The sequence below is a fragment of the Lemur catta genome, chromosome 12 (assembly GCF_020740605.2).
Source record: "Lemur catta isolate mLemCat1 chromosome 12, mLemCat1.pri, whole genome shotgun sequence".
Taxonomy (NCBI): Eukaryota; Metazoa; Chordata; class Mammalia; order Primates; family Lemuridae; genus Lemur; species Lemur catta.
Genome location: NC_059139.1, coordinates 20,172,099 through 20,187,726, shown reverse-complemented (window position 1 = coordinate 20,187,726; position 15,628 = coordinate 20,172,099). Strand labels below are relative to the sequence as shown.

The following is a 15,628-nucleotide window of genomic DNA, read 5'->3' as shown; positions in this document are numbered from 1 at the left end:
AGGCTGAAATAGGTGCCAAAGCTTGGAATTCAAAACCTTCTGGGGTACCAACAACAACAACAAAAAAAAAGCATGAGAGTCATTTGAGGCCATTTGGTGTTCAAAATGCAGGAATTAAAAATGCTTATAACTCATTTAATACCTGGACATAAAAAATAAAGTAGAAGTCAAGATTCCTGACCATGGCCCAGGGGGGCCCGTAAGTAGAAGGGCATGAAGTCAGACCAGTAACACTATAATCCCACGATGATGCTTTTATCTTTTTTGCACTTTATGGTTTACAATGACCATTACAATTCCCAAAGTAATGCTAGAAGTTTAAATGCAGTTGTCTTAAGCGGGATGTTGGGTTTTCCATCTTCCATGGCTGCAGTCCGTCACCCCGAAGTGGCTGTGCTGACCCCATTCTTAACGGCTCTGACCCGGGTGCCAGAGGAGAAGTGGGGCACTGGGATAAAACTAAAGAGCATCTCTGGATCTAGCTCTGAAACCTCAACCCCCTTTAAATAATGGAAAGTCACTCCTTTTATGGACTCTCTTGCCACATAAAAACAAATGGACCCTGAAAAGCTGCTCTGTAAGTGGCTTCAGGGAACACTCTGCAGGCTGAGACTGAGGGTGTGCCAGAGTTGCCAGTTTTCTGAGAGAGACCACCCCGATTGGCCATGGAAACTGTCCCATTGGCATTGGAAACTGTCCTGCTACTCACATTTTCCCTTAAAAGGTTTCTGATTCCAGAGGGCTTGAGTTAGACTGAGGAAGGATAACTCCCTCCCACGTCCAGCACCAAGAGCTTGGCATGGGTGGGCTTCTCAGGTCAGCGGCCCATCCACTAGCAGGTACCCGAGGGCCAGGGCTGCTGTGTTAGGAGGGGACGCTGTGGGGGTGGGGTGGGGGACCTCCCAGGGGACCACATGAGACTCCAGTCAGAGGAGGGCTGGCAACTTTCCGCCTGGGGATGGCTCAGATGTTGCCATTCTAGAGAGAGCTCCAGAGGCTGAAACAGCCTAACGGCACAGCTGTGAAACACACCCGCCCAGGCCTAAGAAGCTTGACTGAAGCTCCCGGCACTTTCTCTCGTTGTGCTCGATTTCAGCCACAAGATGGCAGGCGACAGCCCGGGATCCTCCACAGCCTTGCCCGGTGGCATCTGAAGAGCTGACGGACGCAAGCTCCCTCAGTCCACGCCAATGGGCATCATTATGCTCTTAAGAAGGGGCTATAAGCTAAACTCTCGTTGAGATGGAAGGTTCTAGATGTAATCACCATCCATTTACAGAACATGTGGAGAAACAACTTGCCATTTGTTTTTACTGTAAACCCTAAACTGCAAAAAAAAGAAAAAAAAACTATGCTAATTTCATTAGTTACTACTTGTGTTAAAAGAAAAGTGCTAGAATTTGAGTCGGGCGTATGAATTCTAGTTCTCGCTCCTTCTCTAAGAAGATACTTGACCCCAGGGAACCACCTCCCGGAGCCTCAGTTTCCTCTCTGGTACAAGGAGAAAATAAAACTCGGATGAACCCTGGGATACCTTCCAGAAACCAATGAAATAGCACGTGGGGAAAGGGGCTGGAAAGACGAAGTGGGGCACAAATGAATGGTCCCCCAATGCTTCCTTTAAATTTCGTCCTTGGGGAATGGGCTGTTCCACATGGTGAGTTTTCTACATAATTGAATTTTAAATGCTGAAACTTGTTTTCGTTTTAACCTTCTGTAATGGAAATCTTTCTAAAGTGTATTACACGCTTCTCTGGCTTCTTAAACAGCAAGCTGAGTATAATCTAACCTTTCCTTACTGTCTCTAGGTCATCATGATGACGACCTCTTACCATATATACAGTCCTGTATATAGGGTCAGGTGACTTTGGGCATATCCAGGTAGGCAGGACCCTCGTGCTAAATGGCCCCAGAGACTATATTACAAAGCTATAATTGGAAACTCTTCCTCTCCACCGTCTCCTACCTACAGCACTACCTGCAGTCATTTCTCCAAGTAACACCTTCTAGCAGCCTCTTGACACTGTTTAAAATCTGCTATAATCCAGAGAAAACTCAAGGTTGCCACGGGTAACCAGAGTCTAAGCTTGTAACATCCCTAAATTTAATTTTACACATAATTTCCAGGAAGGGGGTACTGTGCTGAAGGTTACTTCTGGCCAGGGCTGATGTTCAGGGCCTCACAGTAGGTAATGCTCCTGTACCAGCTGGCCAGTCGCCCTGAGCCCTCTCCTGGGACCACGCAGACTTCACACACTCCAGGACTCAAAGGTGTGAGGTCTGGGACCCTGTTCCTGCATGCACTGGCATCCTTTCCAATTAGTGGGTACCCATGCCATACCGCTTGCTCAATATTTGAACATCACTCCAGTTGCTGGGCCAAAGATTATTCTTTGTCTTACCTGCTGAATGAACTGGCAGAGTTTGAGGCTCTTCTCTTTCCCTCAAACTCAAAGGCCTTTTCCTACTTGCATGCTGTGCTCTGGGTTCAGGTCGCCCGAAGCTGACTGGGTAGGGTGTTAATAGCTACCTTGGATTGAACATCTACCACGTGCCAGATGCTGTATTTAGTACATCAAGAAAATCATCATCTCCAATCCACTAACCAGCCCTGTTAGGGAACCAGCATCAACTTGCTGTGGCCGAGGGAACTTGCCACCATCTCACGGCCAAGAGCAGGTCTGGACGCCAGAGCCACCTCTCTCCAGGGCCCATGTTCTTTGCACTACGCTCTGCTCACGTTTATTAATGTATAAAAATGTCCAAAGTTCACATTGTGAAAAAATACGTTTTAAGTGAAATGTGGGCCCTTTTACTTTTCAGCAAAAGGCTATTTGTTTCTGTTTTGGTGTGTGGGTTTTGTTTTAATTAATTCCATATTTTGTTACCAATTTGGAACAATCTGTCCTCCGGGAACAGATCTGGTTTACTTATAGAAAGCTAGGGAGGGACTGGAGTTACAAAGTATTCCTTGTAGGAACTAATCTAAAAAACCTTCCCAGTTCTCCCTGCAGTAAACACAAGGAGATGGAATATTCCAGAAAAATTCCGTCATCTCCAGAGTGGATGTGATAGAGCTCACAAACAAAAACTTCCCTCCACGTGTTATCAGCTACACTTGCAATATGGGACACGTGACATCAAACATGACTAATACCTCCCCATCCTGGAAAGTTCTCTAGAAGTTCACACCAGGATGAAGCTGTTACCATATGAAAGAATGAGTGATTCGGGAGCCGAGAAGCAAACTGCAGACCTCAGGAGTACCAGCCGGTGGGAAGGCCCGAACGGGGTCTGTAATTTTAGGATAGTCACAGGTTCCAAACTTCTGTATGTGGGATACAGAAGGCTTCTCAAATCCATGGCTATGAATTTTCTGTTCTTTCTCCAGGGATGAATATTCCAAATTGACCCTAATTTTTGAATTAAACAAACCATGACCTCATCTCCCACATTTTGCACCTGCTCCTCCCACACTTAACACACATGTGATTCTCAGAGTGTCCTCTTCCAAAAACATCTACAGAGCTCTGAAGTTTCCATATTTAACATGTCAGGGAGGAAATCATCTGAAAAATTGACTTGCTGTAAGGTGACAGGGTCAAAATATCACCTGTATTAGTTTTCTAGGGCTACCATAACAAAGTACCACAAACAGAGTGGCTTAAGCAATAGAAACTTATAGTCTCGCAGTTCTAGAGGCTAGAATCAAGGTGTCAACAGGGCTGAGCTCCCCTGAGGTGCAAGGTGTTTCAGGCCTCCCTTGTAGCTCTGGTAGTTCCTTGGCTTGTAGCAGCATAATTCCATGGCATTATCCGTGTGTGTGTGTGTGTGTGTGTGTGTGTGTGTGTGTGTGTGTCCAAATTTGCCCTTTTATAAGGACATCAGTCATAATGGTGTAGGGGCCAACCCTACTGCAATATGACCTCATCTTAACTAAATACATCTGCAATGACCCTAAATAAGATCATATTCTGATGTCCCAGGGGTTAGGACTTCAACATATGAACTTCAGGCGTACATAATTCAACCTATGACATCATGTACGTTTTGAATTCAAAATCAAACTCAAGAGAACAAGCAGAACAGACTGCCCAGGAGAGCACCTCATATTATTACTGTACGGGCTGGTATGGATGGTCCATCACAGTGGCAGGTAAGTTCTGTTGCTTACAAAGAAGTGCAAATAGGCAATTGTCAACTAAGGGAGCCATTTGCTGAGGGACAGCAAGGTACACTGGGGTCTCTGCAGAACCCTGATTCCTCCTTACCACTTCTGAGGACCCCAAAACCACGCCCCTCCCCACCCCACATAGGTAGGTGGAAAAATTCAATGTTGAAGGAAGCTGTTAGTTACAAAGAGTGAAAAAGAACATCTTGAGAACATTCAAAACACTTTCAGCTCCCTACCACCTACATCTCAAAGTGCTTGTAGTCCTAAAGCTCTGGCTAGATGTAAGTTTGCCAAAGGGATGCTATATTAAAAGTTAGTTTCTCTTTCTATGCTGAGGCAGGGTGCTTCTGTTTTCCTTGTCAGTTGGATAGGTGGAAGCCTTACAGTTTGTTCCAGCCATTTTCTTTCCTGGTGTCTGTGGTTATACTGAGGAGGTATTTTGTGAAGCTGTAAACCATCCATGAAATTAGGCACCAGACCGCGCCACAAGGACCAAAGTACAGCCCTGAGGCAGACGCTTAGGTAGTACAGTACAATGGTTAGAAGCACAGACTATGGAGCCAGATAGACCCAGGTTCAAATCTGGTTCTGCCTCTGACTCAGGTGACTGTGGGCAAGTTGTGCACAGCCAGTGCTTCTCAGCTACGTAGAGCTGTCCTGTATGGAGCTGTGGTAGGCATTAAATGAGACAGTGGCTGGCAGACGTCCACTGTGGCAGAAACTGCTCAATAAATGGTACTTCTCATCATTATTCAAGAGAACTAGGGAGTGAACCTTGAACACTCAAGCTAGTCTCTTCTGTCTTAACTTCCTGTTTGCCATGAGGCAACGGGAGCACAGGACTCCAGGATTCCTTGACCCACTTCCTGATTCCATGTCACGCTCTCTTTTGTGAAGACCAAGCAATAGGTTCTGGCCTTCCCCTTCTCCCACCGCGACATCTCAGTGGCTTCAGGGCACAGCCTCCCTCACCTGGCCTTCATCACCCAGCACACACATCACCACAGAGGGGAACTTCAGAGTCATGACTGTTTACTATTAATACTAAACAAGATTTTATTTCCTCAGCTGTCAAAAGCTTCCAGAAACCCAGTGTGTTCACTGTATTTTCTATATTCTTGATGCTCAGGCATTTGGAGCCTTGATCCTAGACAGACTGTCTCTCCCCAGGGTACCTAATTCCTGGAGACAGCAAACGACTCAGGGGTGTGTGGATCTTTGATATACAAACTAACCAATCTGGAATCACACCCAACCATCTCCTTTATCAAACTCTTGCACACCAAGCTAATATTCCCCCTGCCTTAAATCCCCCAGGGCCAGGTACTGGACAGCTCAAGGCCACCCCTACAGTCCAGAGCCTTCTGAAATTATTCCAACTCCCCAATCCTAAACTTACTTGGCGTACCTACCCTGCCTCACTCACTCCTTCCCACGAAAACCTTGATAGAGGCTCAGGGCCATGCTCTGCCTTCCCCCATGCCTCCTGACCTCCCCAGTGGCCACCCATGGTGCGCTGGGCCTCCTGTTTCTAGGGGCCTATGAGTATAAGCTTCTCCCTTCGTGACAGCCATGTCCATGTCTGTGTCTCTTACCACACCTGACTAAAACAAATCTTGGTATGTTGTAGAACAATTATGGATAACACAGGGGTAAAACTATGGCTCCTACGGGTCTATTTCCTGGCATTTCTCCCATTCCTATTTCCTGAGCTCCCCTCAGTTTCAGCTATTTCGGTCCAGATGCCAACAGGCCACGGATATCCAGATAACTCTTTCTGAGCACCCAGAAGGCAGGCAGTGGCATGGAGTGGGCACCCAGCTAGGATGGGAAGTGCCATTGCAGGAACGCAATGGAGAACGCAATGCAGAAGCCTCTGTGGGCTTCTGGAACAACAATAGTAGCCCAGATAGATTTTAAAAAAGTGTTTCTGAAATTCACTTCTGATATTTTAGCATAGGCAGCTACAGCTAATCCCCTTCCCATCCCCAGGCCACCATCCCAGACATTTACCCAGGGTCTTGGAGAGAACCCACAATTCCAGACTGAGTCCACTGCCCCCTCCATCATTCCTCAGAGCTTTCATGAAAGAGTCTAGTCCCATGTTCTACCTTCTGTCATGACCCTGGGCCCATCACCTTTCTATTCTGTATCTTCTTTCTTTGCAAAACTGGGCATCATCCTATCCTCCACCCAACAAGTAAATTAAAACACTAAGGAATCCTCCAATGGTAGCTGGAAAGCCATCTCATACCAGGGTCACACAGGTTTTCAGAGCCAGAGAAAGAAAACTTTGCCTCCTAAAGACTTTATAGCCTTAAGCCAGATAAGGGAACAAGAGCTTCTTGAACAGAGAAGAGAAAATTTCTCCAGTACTGGGAAGATCTTCTCTAAGGTCCTAAAGTCTCCGGGTACTTCCAGGATAAGAAATTCCCAGTCTTCTCAAACACTCTCCGTGTACAGTAGTAATTATGATATTAATGCTTACAGAGCACTATTTACTAGACATAGTGCTAAGCCCTTTATATGTGCTATTAAGATTTCATCATTTACTCATTGGATCAATGGTCTTATCATTCCCACTTCACAGACAGGGAATCTGAGGCTAAGAGGTGTAATTTTCCCAACGTCAACCAGCTGGAGAGGGGAACCTGGGAGGCAGCCCCAGTTTCTGCTTTGGAGCCGGAGCTGCTGACACTGTGCTCTCCTGTTGGATGTCCCTCCTGCTCTTCCTCTATTTCCCCATCCAAATCAGCTCCCTGCAAACCAGAGAGCTACAAATGGTATGGGCTCTCAGGGATTGCTTTGAGAGGACTGCCACAAGCTCCATGGCAGTCCCCATTTTCTAACCTTGTAGCATCTTGACCTTGGTGGTGGTCAGCCTTGTTCCCTTTCTGAGAACAATCTCTAATCTCTACAATCATTTCTCTCCAACATCCCTCCTTGAAAATGAGCAGCCTCTCCCAGTGATGGCCAGTCAAGCACCTGGCCATTAGCTAAGAGCATCTCTGCAGTTGAAGAGCAAATCCAAAGGAAATACTGGTCTTGAGTAAGTACACACACCTGCTAGCCAGCCCTGTGTTCCATCTTTTCCACGTACTGGATCATTTATACTTAGACCACATCGTATATTCCCGATGACTTCTTATTTACCCTCCACATCCAATCTCTACCCTTCTCCCCTCTGCATTTTGCCCTCTGGACAGTGACACATCAATGGGCTCCATTTCCCCTGGCTTCTGGCTGGTTTCCACTGACAGGAAGCTCTGGCAGGACATCAGAGGGATAGCAAAGATTACAGTCAAGGTATTTCTGCTCTGATGCTCTCCCTGCAGGGTCTTTTTGGGTTAGCTATCTCACTTACCCAAAGGTCACCATGTTTCTCAAGAGGGCCTTCTCTTCATGACTCTCTCCTTCTAGGACACAGGAGCCCTACTCACAGGGGCCCTGAAAGCTTGATAAAATGTATGCATCTCACTCAGAATACCTCAAATTCTCTTTCCCAGTCTCTTTCATATATACCCATCATTAAAGCCCTGGTGTGCAGTAAAGGGTCATCTCAGCAGGTTTGGGGTATTCAGCCCATGTGCATCCCAAAGAAAGGACTGGCCCTTGACCAACTCCTGGGAGATAACATCTAAACCCTTGGAATATCCTGCCTGAAAACAGTGTCTTTGTATCCCTGGGAGTATTTGGCCAAGCCAGAGATTATGCTAACAATGTGATTTAGGTGGGAGCCTTGGATCATGTGGCATTAGTGTGACCTCTGGGGACTGGATACTGAGTAACTAAGGTCAGCCACACAGGGACTCCATGCCCATGTGACCCACGCCCAATAAAAATCCTGGACACCAAGGCTCAGGTGAGCTTCCCTGGTTGGCAACACCCATCATGCACGGTCAAACACCATTACCAGCAGAAGTGAGCACTGTCTGCACAACTGCACTGGGAGGGACAACGGGAAGCTTGCACCTGGTCCCTCCAGGACTCCACTCTCTGCACCTGTTACCTTTGCTGATTTTAATCTATATCCTTCACCGTAAGGAACTGAAACTATAAATATGACAGCTTTTCTGAGCTTGTGAGTACTTCTAGTGAATCACTAAAGCCGAGGGTGGTCTGGGGATCCCTGGGGTCTTATTCCCCAGTTCACCTGGGAAACAACAAAATAGTCCAATCTTAACTTACTACCATGGTGGGTGGCCATATGGCTGGGAAACAGAAAAATGCTCAAGAATAGTCAGTAAACATTCAGATGAGACTGAAGTGGGTCTTCCAGGATGGGGCTTCTACACTGTGAGTCTGGGAGCCCCAGGGCTGCTGTGACTAAAGGGATGTGGGACAGGCAGATGGAAACACATCCAAGACCCGAACTTTGGTGCTCCAGTTGGAGTGAGATGCTGGATTAAATGGATGAGAGGGTCTAAGTGTGCCATTTCTTATATTCTTGTTTCATGTACTGTTTCTTTTCTTTCTACCCTAAATTTCAGGGTAAAGGGAAATACTCGGACTCTGAGTCCTCTAAGAGAGAATGAAGCAAACACAAAAAAATAGATACTACAAAACTTCAACTTAGTATATTTTCCCTTCATAGGATAAATGCCATCAGCTTCTTACCAGCAGGACTCATGACCCTCTGTAGCTGCAGATCTGGTATCAGACATCGGTGACCCACCGGGGCCCCATGTCCTGCCCCCATGCCAGCAGTCACACCCCCACTTACCTGGCCCCGCTGACATCAACTCCGACCATCAGCTGCCCGTTCAGGGAGAGGATCTCATCCCTCAGTCGGACCTTCCCGCTCTTCCCTGCCGGGCTGTTCTTCCTCAGCTCCGTCACCCAGATGCAGCCCACGTCCAGCACAGGGCCCTGGTGGGTTTTCCTCTTCTTGCCCCCTCTGCGCTTTTCACCATAGTCCCCGAACACAGGGATGTTCCCGAAACTAAGGCCCACAGTCTCTGTGTCCCCTAGCTCCTTGGTGAGGTACACAGTACAGATCTCCATTTCCGGGGGGCTGCGGTCAGGGGGGACTGTACTCTCGTCCACGGCAAAGTTCAGCTGGATGTACTCCTGCAGCTTCTGGATGGCCGCCTGGCAGAGCCGCTGCTCCGGCCCGTCCCCGCCCTCCTGCAGGCTGTTCTGCAGCCACTGGTAGAGGAGGGGCAGGTGCAGCACGGCATTGTCCTGGGTGATGGGCATGGTGCTCACTCCCAGACACCAACATCATGAGAGGTCCTGCTCCTGGGGGCGGGACCCCGCAGGGCCCCACGTCCCTTGGGAACCCTGACTGTCATCAGCTTTGCTTATGTTCATGTTCAGGCTGACAGATGAGCCTAGGGACACCTACTTGAGACTGGGCTGTTTGCCTTGGCAAGAGGAGGACAGGACCCAATTGGAACAACAGGGGAACAATGGCTCCGGAGTGTTCAACAAGGGAAGGAAGGAAGCGTCCAAGAAGTCCTTGCTAGGTTCATTTCACAGCAGGGCCCACACAAATGACATGGAAATGGGGGATTCCTCCAGCAGTGGCAGCGTGTCCTCTGGTGGGCTCATTCACACCTGGGAGAGGAAGAAGAAAAAACAAAAAAGTCCAGTTGCAACGGTGAGCCTCTTGACTTAGAACACACGGGATTACAGAAGGACCATGTTTACTTTTCAGACAACAAGCACAAGCCCCAGACCCTAATGCCTTTCCACATTCCCCATTGTGGCTCCCTCCACCCAGTGCTCGCACGCATACACACGCACATACAAACACATGCACATACTCTCATGCGTGCGCTCCATTCTCCCAGATGGAAGCCTCTGGAACACTGAGCTTCTCCAGAAAGTTTCCCTGATCAGCAGGGAAATAAGATGACTTTTTCCAGGACAACCCCCATAAATATGCCAGCACAGTCACCTTCATCCAGGAGTCTATGAGACCAGACCCCCTGGCAGGCTGAACAGAGTCTGGACACATTTAAAAGCTTATATTGAAAGCTTATAGTGAAAATCTATGTCCGTGTGCCTCAGTCAGCCCAGTTGCACACACAGGAGGGCTCTTCATTCCAGAAATATGTCCTGACAATGCTACCAAGGGGGAGAAAGAGCCAGCCAACACCAGAGACGTTCCAGCTCCGCTGTGGGGCAAAGCCATTCATCAGCTCAGCCCTGGTTCCATCTTTATCATGTAGATTCTGAGCGAATCCTGTCCCTTTGCATCCTACAGCTTTTAGTCTCCTCTCTCCTTTTCCTCTGGTAAACTGTTGACACCTGCCTATTTTGGGGCCCACCCCAAAGCCCCATCCCCTTCAGAGAAACATTTCTCCAAACTTCTGAGTGAGCAGCCCTGGCCTCTCCTTCGCTTGCTGTGTAACAGGCTGCTTGCGGTCACCAGCCAGCAAGGCCAGTGGAGGCAGGTGGGCTCCCTACCAGAGCTGGAGTCTCGCCCCCTCTGAATTCTGCACAGTTCCTGGCACACACTTGGTCCCCAGTGAAAGGTTAATTGAACTCCACGCCAACTTGCCTTCTCCCCCAAAGAAAATTTTCACCTCTATTCTCCGTAAACATAGAAAAATGATTCCTTTCACTCTCTTCTTCAAACTTCACTTTCTCCTAGAGAAAGTCAATATAAATTGTGCCATCTAAGGTGGAAAACATTCTCCAGCTTCTCAGGAAGTGACTTAACAAGGAATAATAATGCACGGGAGAGGTGTCAGAAGCCATGTCAGTAATAAATGACCTTATTAAAAGAAATTTCCAATATAGTGTATTTTGAGTTTCCAAAGAACTTGAGTGCCAGCTATTAATTTGTTCCAAATAAATCAAAAGCTTAGCAAATAGCATCTACATAATCACATGGCTATTAAAAATAAATGCAAGATCAAAAAAAAAGAGAGAATCCTTATATGTACAAAGACTGAATGTCTCCTTTGGCCAAATTAAGTAATAGCTCTCACTGAAAAATAACTTCACATGCATACATATTAAAATCTTATGAAAAAAATCAAAACATTTTCCATCAGGCCTAACAACCTTTATGAGTCTCCTTTTTCACATCTATAAAATGAGAAAGTTAAGCCTTCTTATTAAATGATTTCTAAGGTGTCTCCTACTCAACACAGAGGTCTTCAAGTACAGTGAGAGCATCTGATTCATCAATATGTATGCTACCCCAGCACAGCACCTATCACATTGTAGACCTTCAATAATTTACAAAACCTGGGCCAGGCATGGTGGCTCACGCCTGTAATCCCTGCACTTTTGGAGGCTGAGGTGGGAGGATCGCTTGAGGCCAGGAGTTTGAGACCAGCCTGAGTAACAAAACAAGGCCTGTCTCTTAAAAAAAGAAAAAGAAAGAAAGAAAAGAAAAATCAGTCAGGCTTGGTGGCTCACACCTGTAGTCCCAGCTACTCTGGAGGCTGAGGCAGGAAGACTAATTGAGCCCAGGAGCCCAGTGAGCTTCAGTGAGCTATGATCACACCACTGCACTCCAGCCTGGGCAACAGAGCAAGATCCCAGCTCTTTAAAAAAAAAAAAAAAAAAAAAAACTTACGAAACCTTTTAAAAGAGCCTTTAAATAAAATTGTGATGGCCTGTGATTCAAGGTGTTAGTCACTGCTCAGATGATTCCATACATATAAAAACAGTGTAAGTATCTTGGCTAGATAAGATAATAGTATGATATGTTTTCCTGGTGTCAATTTGTATTCAATCATTCATTCATTAAGCAAGTATTTATCAAACATCTATTAAGAACCAGGCCTTTCACTTGGCACTGAGAATATACTATCAATAGGCAAATTCCTTGCCCTGAAGGAATTCATAGTCTAGTAGGGAGATGCATAAATAAATGGAAATTAGCGTGTAATAGGTCTATGACAATCCTCTTAACAGAACTGACAGAAGTTCCTGGCAGCCACGTTCACATAACTGCCCCACCGAGTTGTCCAGAGCTGGGCAACTCTCCCAAGCCGGGCCAATCAGAATTTTCCCCTGGGTACTGAGGCTCCGAAAGAGATCTAGTCTACAACATGTGGCAGAAACTACAACTTTTGAACTAGGGGCTCTGGATGGCAATATTCTACCTCCTGTGTGTATCTCGTAGCAAAGTCATCCTGCCAAGAAATAAAATAAAGTTGATCAGTAGAGGGCAGAGGTGCAGGACTGGGGAGAGGGTGTCCCCTGGCTTCCTCACAGCTTTCCTGGTCTTAGTTTTGGCCACCCTGGACGGCATTGCTGCCCGCTCCCTCAATCTGAAAACCTTTAATAATGCTTATGGTAAATTACACAATGAAATTTTAAATACTTCAACAAAAAGAGAAAGAGTAAGGAAAAAACTAAACTAAACTTAAAATGACAATCGACTTTATCTTGAGTTGTTTTCTACTGTTTGCAACTCAAAAGCTGTTCACTAACATATTGGAGGTGAACAAAGCTGATTGGCTCTACTTGTGGCAGCTGTCCATCTGTAGTCCAATCAGTGTTGGCCAAGGGTGGGGTCACAAGATAGCAACACGGGGCAGGGAGAGCACCCTCAGACCGAAACGTCGGGTAGGAAAGCAGTTTTCAGAAGAGGAACAGCTGTTGCAAGACACTTAGTCTTATTCTTAGGTCTTCACGGGCTACACCACCTTCCAATTCCATATCTATAATTGAGAACTTTTCAGTAGTCCTTCCAGTTCCTTATTCCTGAAATGAAAATCAACTCATTTTCCTGAGATTTTCTTTTTTTTTTTTTTATTCTTTTTTTTTTTTTTTAATTTTTTTGCCGTCCCAGAGCTGGTCACGGAGCACTGCCAGCGCCAGCGGTGGAAATGCACCCGGCGGCGGCCATGAGATTGTCTATAAACAGGGGAAGTGGAGGCATTCCCATCCACTTGCAATGATTTGAGATCACTCAAGGCATAGGAAACGATGGACGATTTTGTAATACTATAAAAACTGTGGTTCTTCTACAACATCCAGTGAAACATTCCAGTGAGCAAAATGTTGACCCAGAGAAGACAGAGAATAGGAATCTGCAGTTACAAATACTGACATCCCTCAATGGCTGGTCTGTGCAGAAGTCTAAAAACTTCCCATCCTGAGGATCAATCCATTTCAACAGTGAACAGAATTTGTGGACAAGGAGGTTTACTGCAACAACCCACTCCACTGTTGTCTATCACATATAATTCTCCAATTAGTTTCCCATCTCAAGCAAATAGCCATGATAATTTAAATTAATTTTGAGTAGCTTGAAGCTGACAGCTTTAGCATTCAAAATAAAATGCTTCCGTTCCTGAGATAATGCATTGATATGGTGTTAGAATCTACCAACTTTCTTAGATCCCTTTTGCAGCTAAGTCATACATTCTCAGTAGAGGCAACATTAATCACAAGAGAGTGAAAAATAGTTCTGGGGGGAGGCAAAAAAAGTCAGATATTATAACGGTTAGCAGACGTCTCCCCCCCTCCCCCCGCCACCTACCAAAGCTCAATCCTCCCAACAAAATCTTATTCCTTAGTATGTCATTTTTCATGTTAGAAGTTAAATTTAATCTTTCTCCAGGTGGAGGTAGGAGGATAATAATCAAAAAAGATTGAGAAACACTTAGCTAAGTGAACCTAATCATCTCCCACAGGCCCAGGGTCACCCAAAATTCAGAGACTAAATCCTTAACCTTGCAGGGGGTATGAAAGGGTTCTCTGGTTCTCCAGACCATGCCCAGATTGTCATGTACTAGCTCCCCCTTCCAGCTGTCCTGGAGTCTAGACGTCCTACTCTGACCTCTGCTAAGTTCCAAGTTCCTCAACCTTCATCTAATCTTCCTACGCTCTGGGCTGGATTCTTCTTCTGACTTTTAGGAAATGGTCACATTTTAAAAGGAAACCAATGTTGATTAAATATCTACTATTCATTCATTCAACAAATGTTCATTGAGTGCCTATCATGTGCTGGATCCTAAACAAAAAAGACAATGTCCTTACAAATCTTCCTGAAGCCTGTGTTCTGATAATGGTGAGTTAGTAAACAAATGCCAAATACCACAACATCAGATAGTGATTAGTACTCTGAAGATAACCAGGGAGTGTCAGGGGATAGTGAGTGATGGAGTTACAAGGTGACTAGGAAAGGCATCTCTGAGAGGAGAGCTGAATGAGTGAGCCACTGAGCCACTAGAATATCTGTGGGAAGGTTGTTCTATGTGGAGAGAACAGCAAGTGCAAAGGCCCTGAGGTAAGAGTTTGCTTGGCTGCTCAAGGACAAAAAAGGACAGATGTGGTGACAGAAGAAGGAATGAGGGGGAAGTGCCCCCATTACGCTGGGAGCATCCTCATTGTCTGCTTCTTCCCCTCAATCCTCACAACCACCTTAGAAAACAAGAACATCAGGCCCCATTTTACCAACACTGCCTAACGGCTAATGTTTTCTGAGCAGAACCGTGTGCCAGACACTGTTCTAAATAAGCACTTTCCATGAATTATCATTTTCAAATGCCACAACATTGCAGTAGGGAGACACTGGTAGTATCCCCCTTTTACAGGCTCAGATAAATAATAGAATCAAAGGCACTAAGTAATTTGCCCAGCATCTCACAGTCAGTAAGTAACAGAGCCAGGACTAGAACCCAGACCCACTGGACTTGGCCTTGCCCCTTCTACAGCAGTATGCTGCCCGCCTGCCTGATCGCACCCTCCTGAACTGGTACCTGACTTACCCAGGCTGGCCCCCAGCCCAGGGATCCCTGCTCCATGGACACCAATGAGCCTTGTATGATAAATAAACATGTAGCTTGCTGCAAAAGCTGTGCCTCTCTACCTGATACCCATTCTTTCTCTCTTCCTTATTTTCTACTGATGGTGTACTCAACTAAAACATAGCCTCCCTTAAAAGTGGATAACTCTACAGCATAATTCTGGCCAATGAGATGACAGTGGAAATTCTTAGATAGGGCTTATACCAACACTTCTTTAGAGAAGAGCAGAAATGAGAGGAGAAATAAATCCCCACGTTGTTCAACTCACTGTTATCTGGATTTCTCCAAAACCAACCAATGAGCTCAATTGAACACAAAACAAATATAGAATTTGGTAGCTAGAAGTAGGAGAACTAAAAGTAACAGAACTAAAACATGGAATTGGGTGAGCAAGAGAGGTCAGGAAGCCGATGTTAAGGACTTGGATGTTGCAGACTGCAAAGTGGTGACCCTAGCAACATAATGTGAAGTATCTGGCCAAACTGCCAACTGCTGGACCCTGGAAAATCATTGATGTGTTGACTGAGGTTGTGGAGTTAGGGAAAATGGTAAGAAAAATTTAGAATATCAGTAGGTGCTTCTTCACTCCCAGCAAAGACACTCTCAGCAAAGTCTAGAGCTCCCCAACTCAGTATGCAATCAAAGATAGAAAGAAACATATCTTTGCTAAGGAACACACTTGACGTTCAGCCTGCAATCTAAATTGCCCAAGAGGCCCACATTGTGGACC

General features: G+C 46.0%; 1 protein-coding gene across 2 annotated transcripts in view; it reads right to left on the bottom strand.

The window, feature by feature from the left end:
* Positions 1 to 8,806: 8,806 nt before the first annotated feature.
* The window catches only part of LOC123648489 (PDZ domain-containing protein 2-like), a 121,358-nt gene continuing 114,536 nt past the window's right edge, over positions 8,807 to 15,628 (bottom strand). For both annotated transcript variants that reach the window (XM_045566331.1, XM_045566332.1), the window contains exon 2: positions 8,807 to 9,733. In XM_045566331.1, the coding sequence (XP_045422287.1) occupies positions 8,894 to 9,373 (480 nt within the window). In that variant the 5' untranslated portion in view covers positions 9,374 to 9,733 and the 3' untranslated portion in view covers positions 8,807 to 8,893. The remainder of the gene's footprint in view (positions 9,734 to 15,628) is intronic.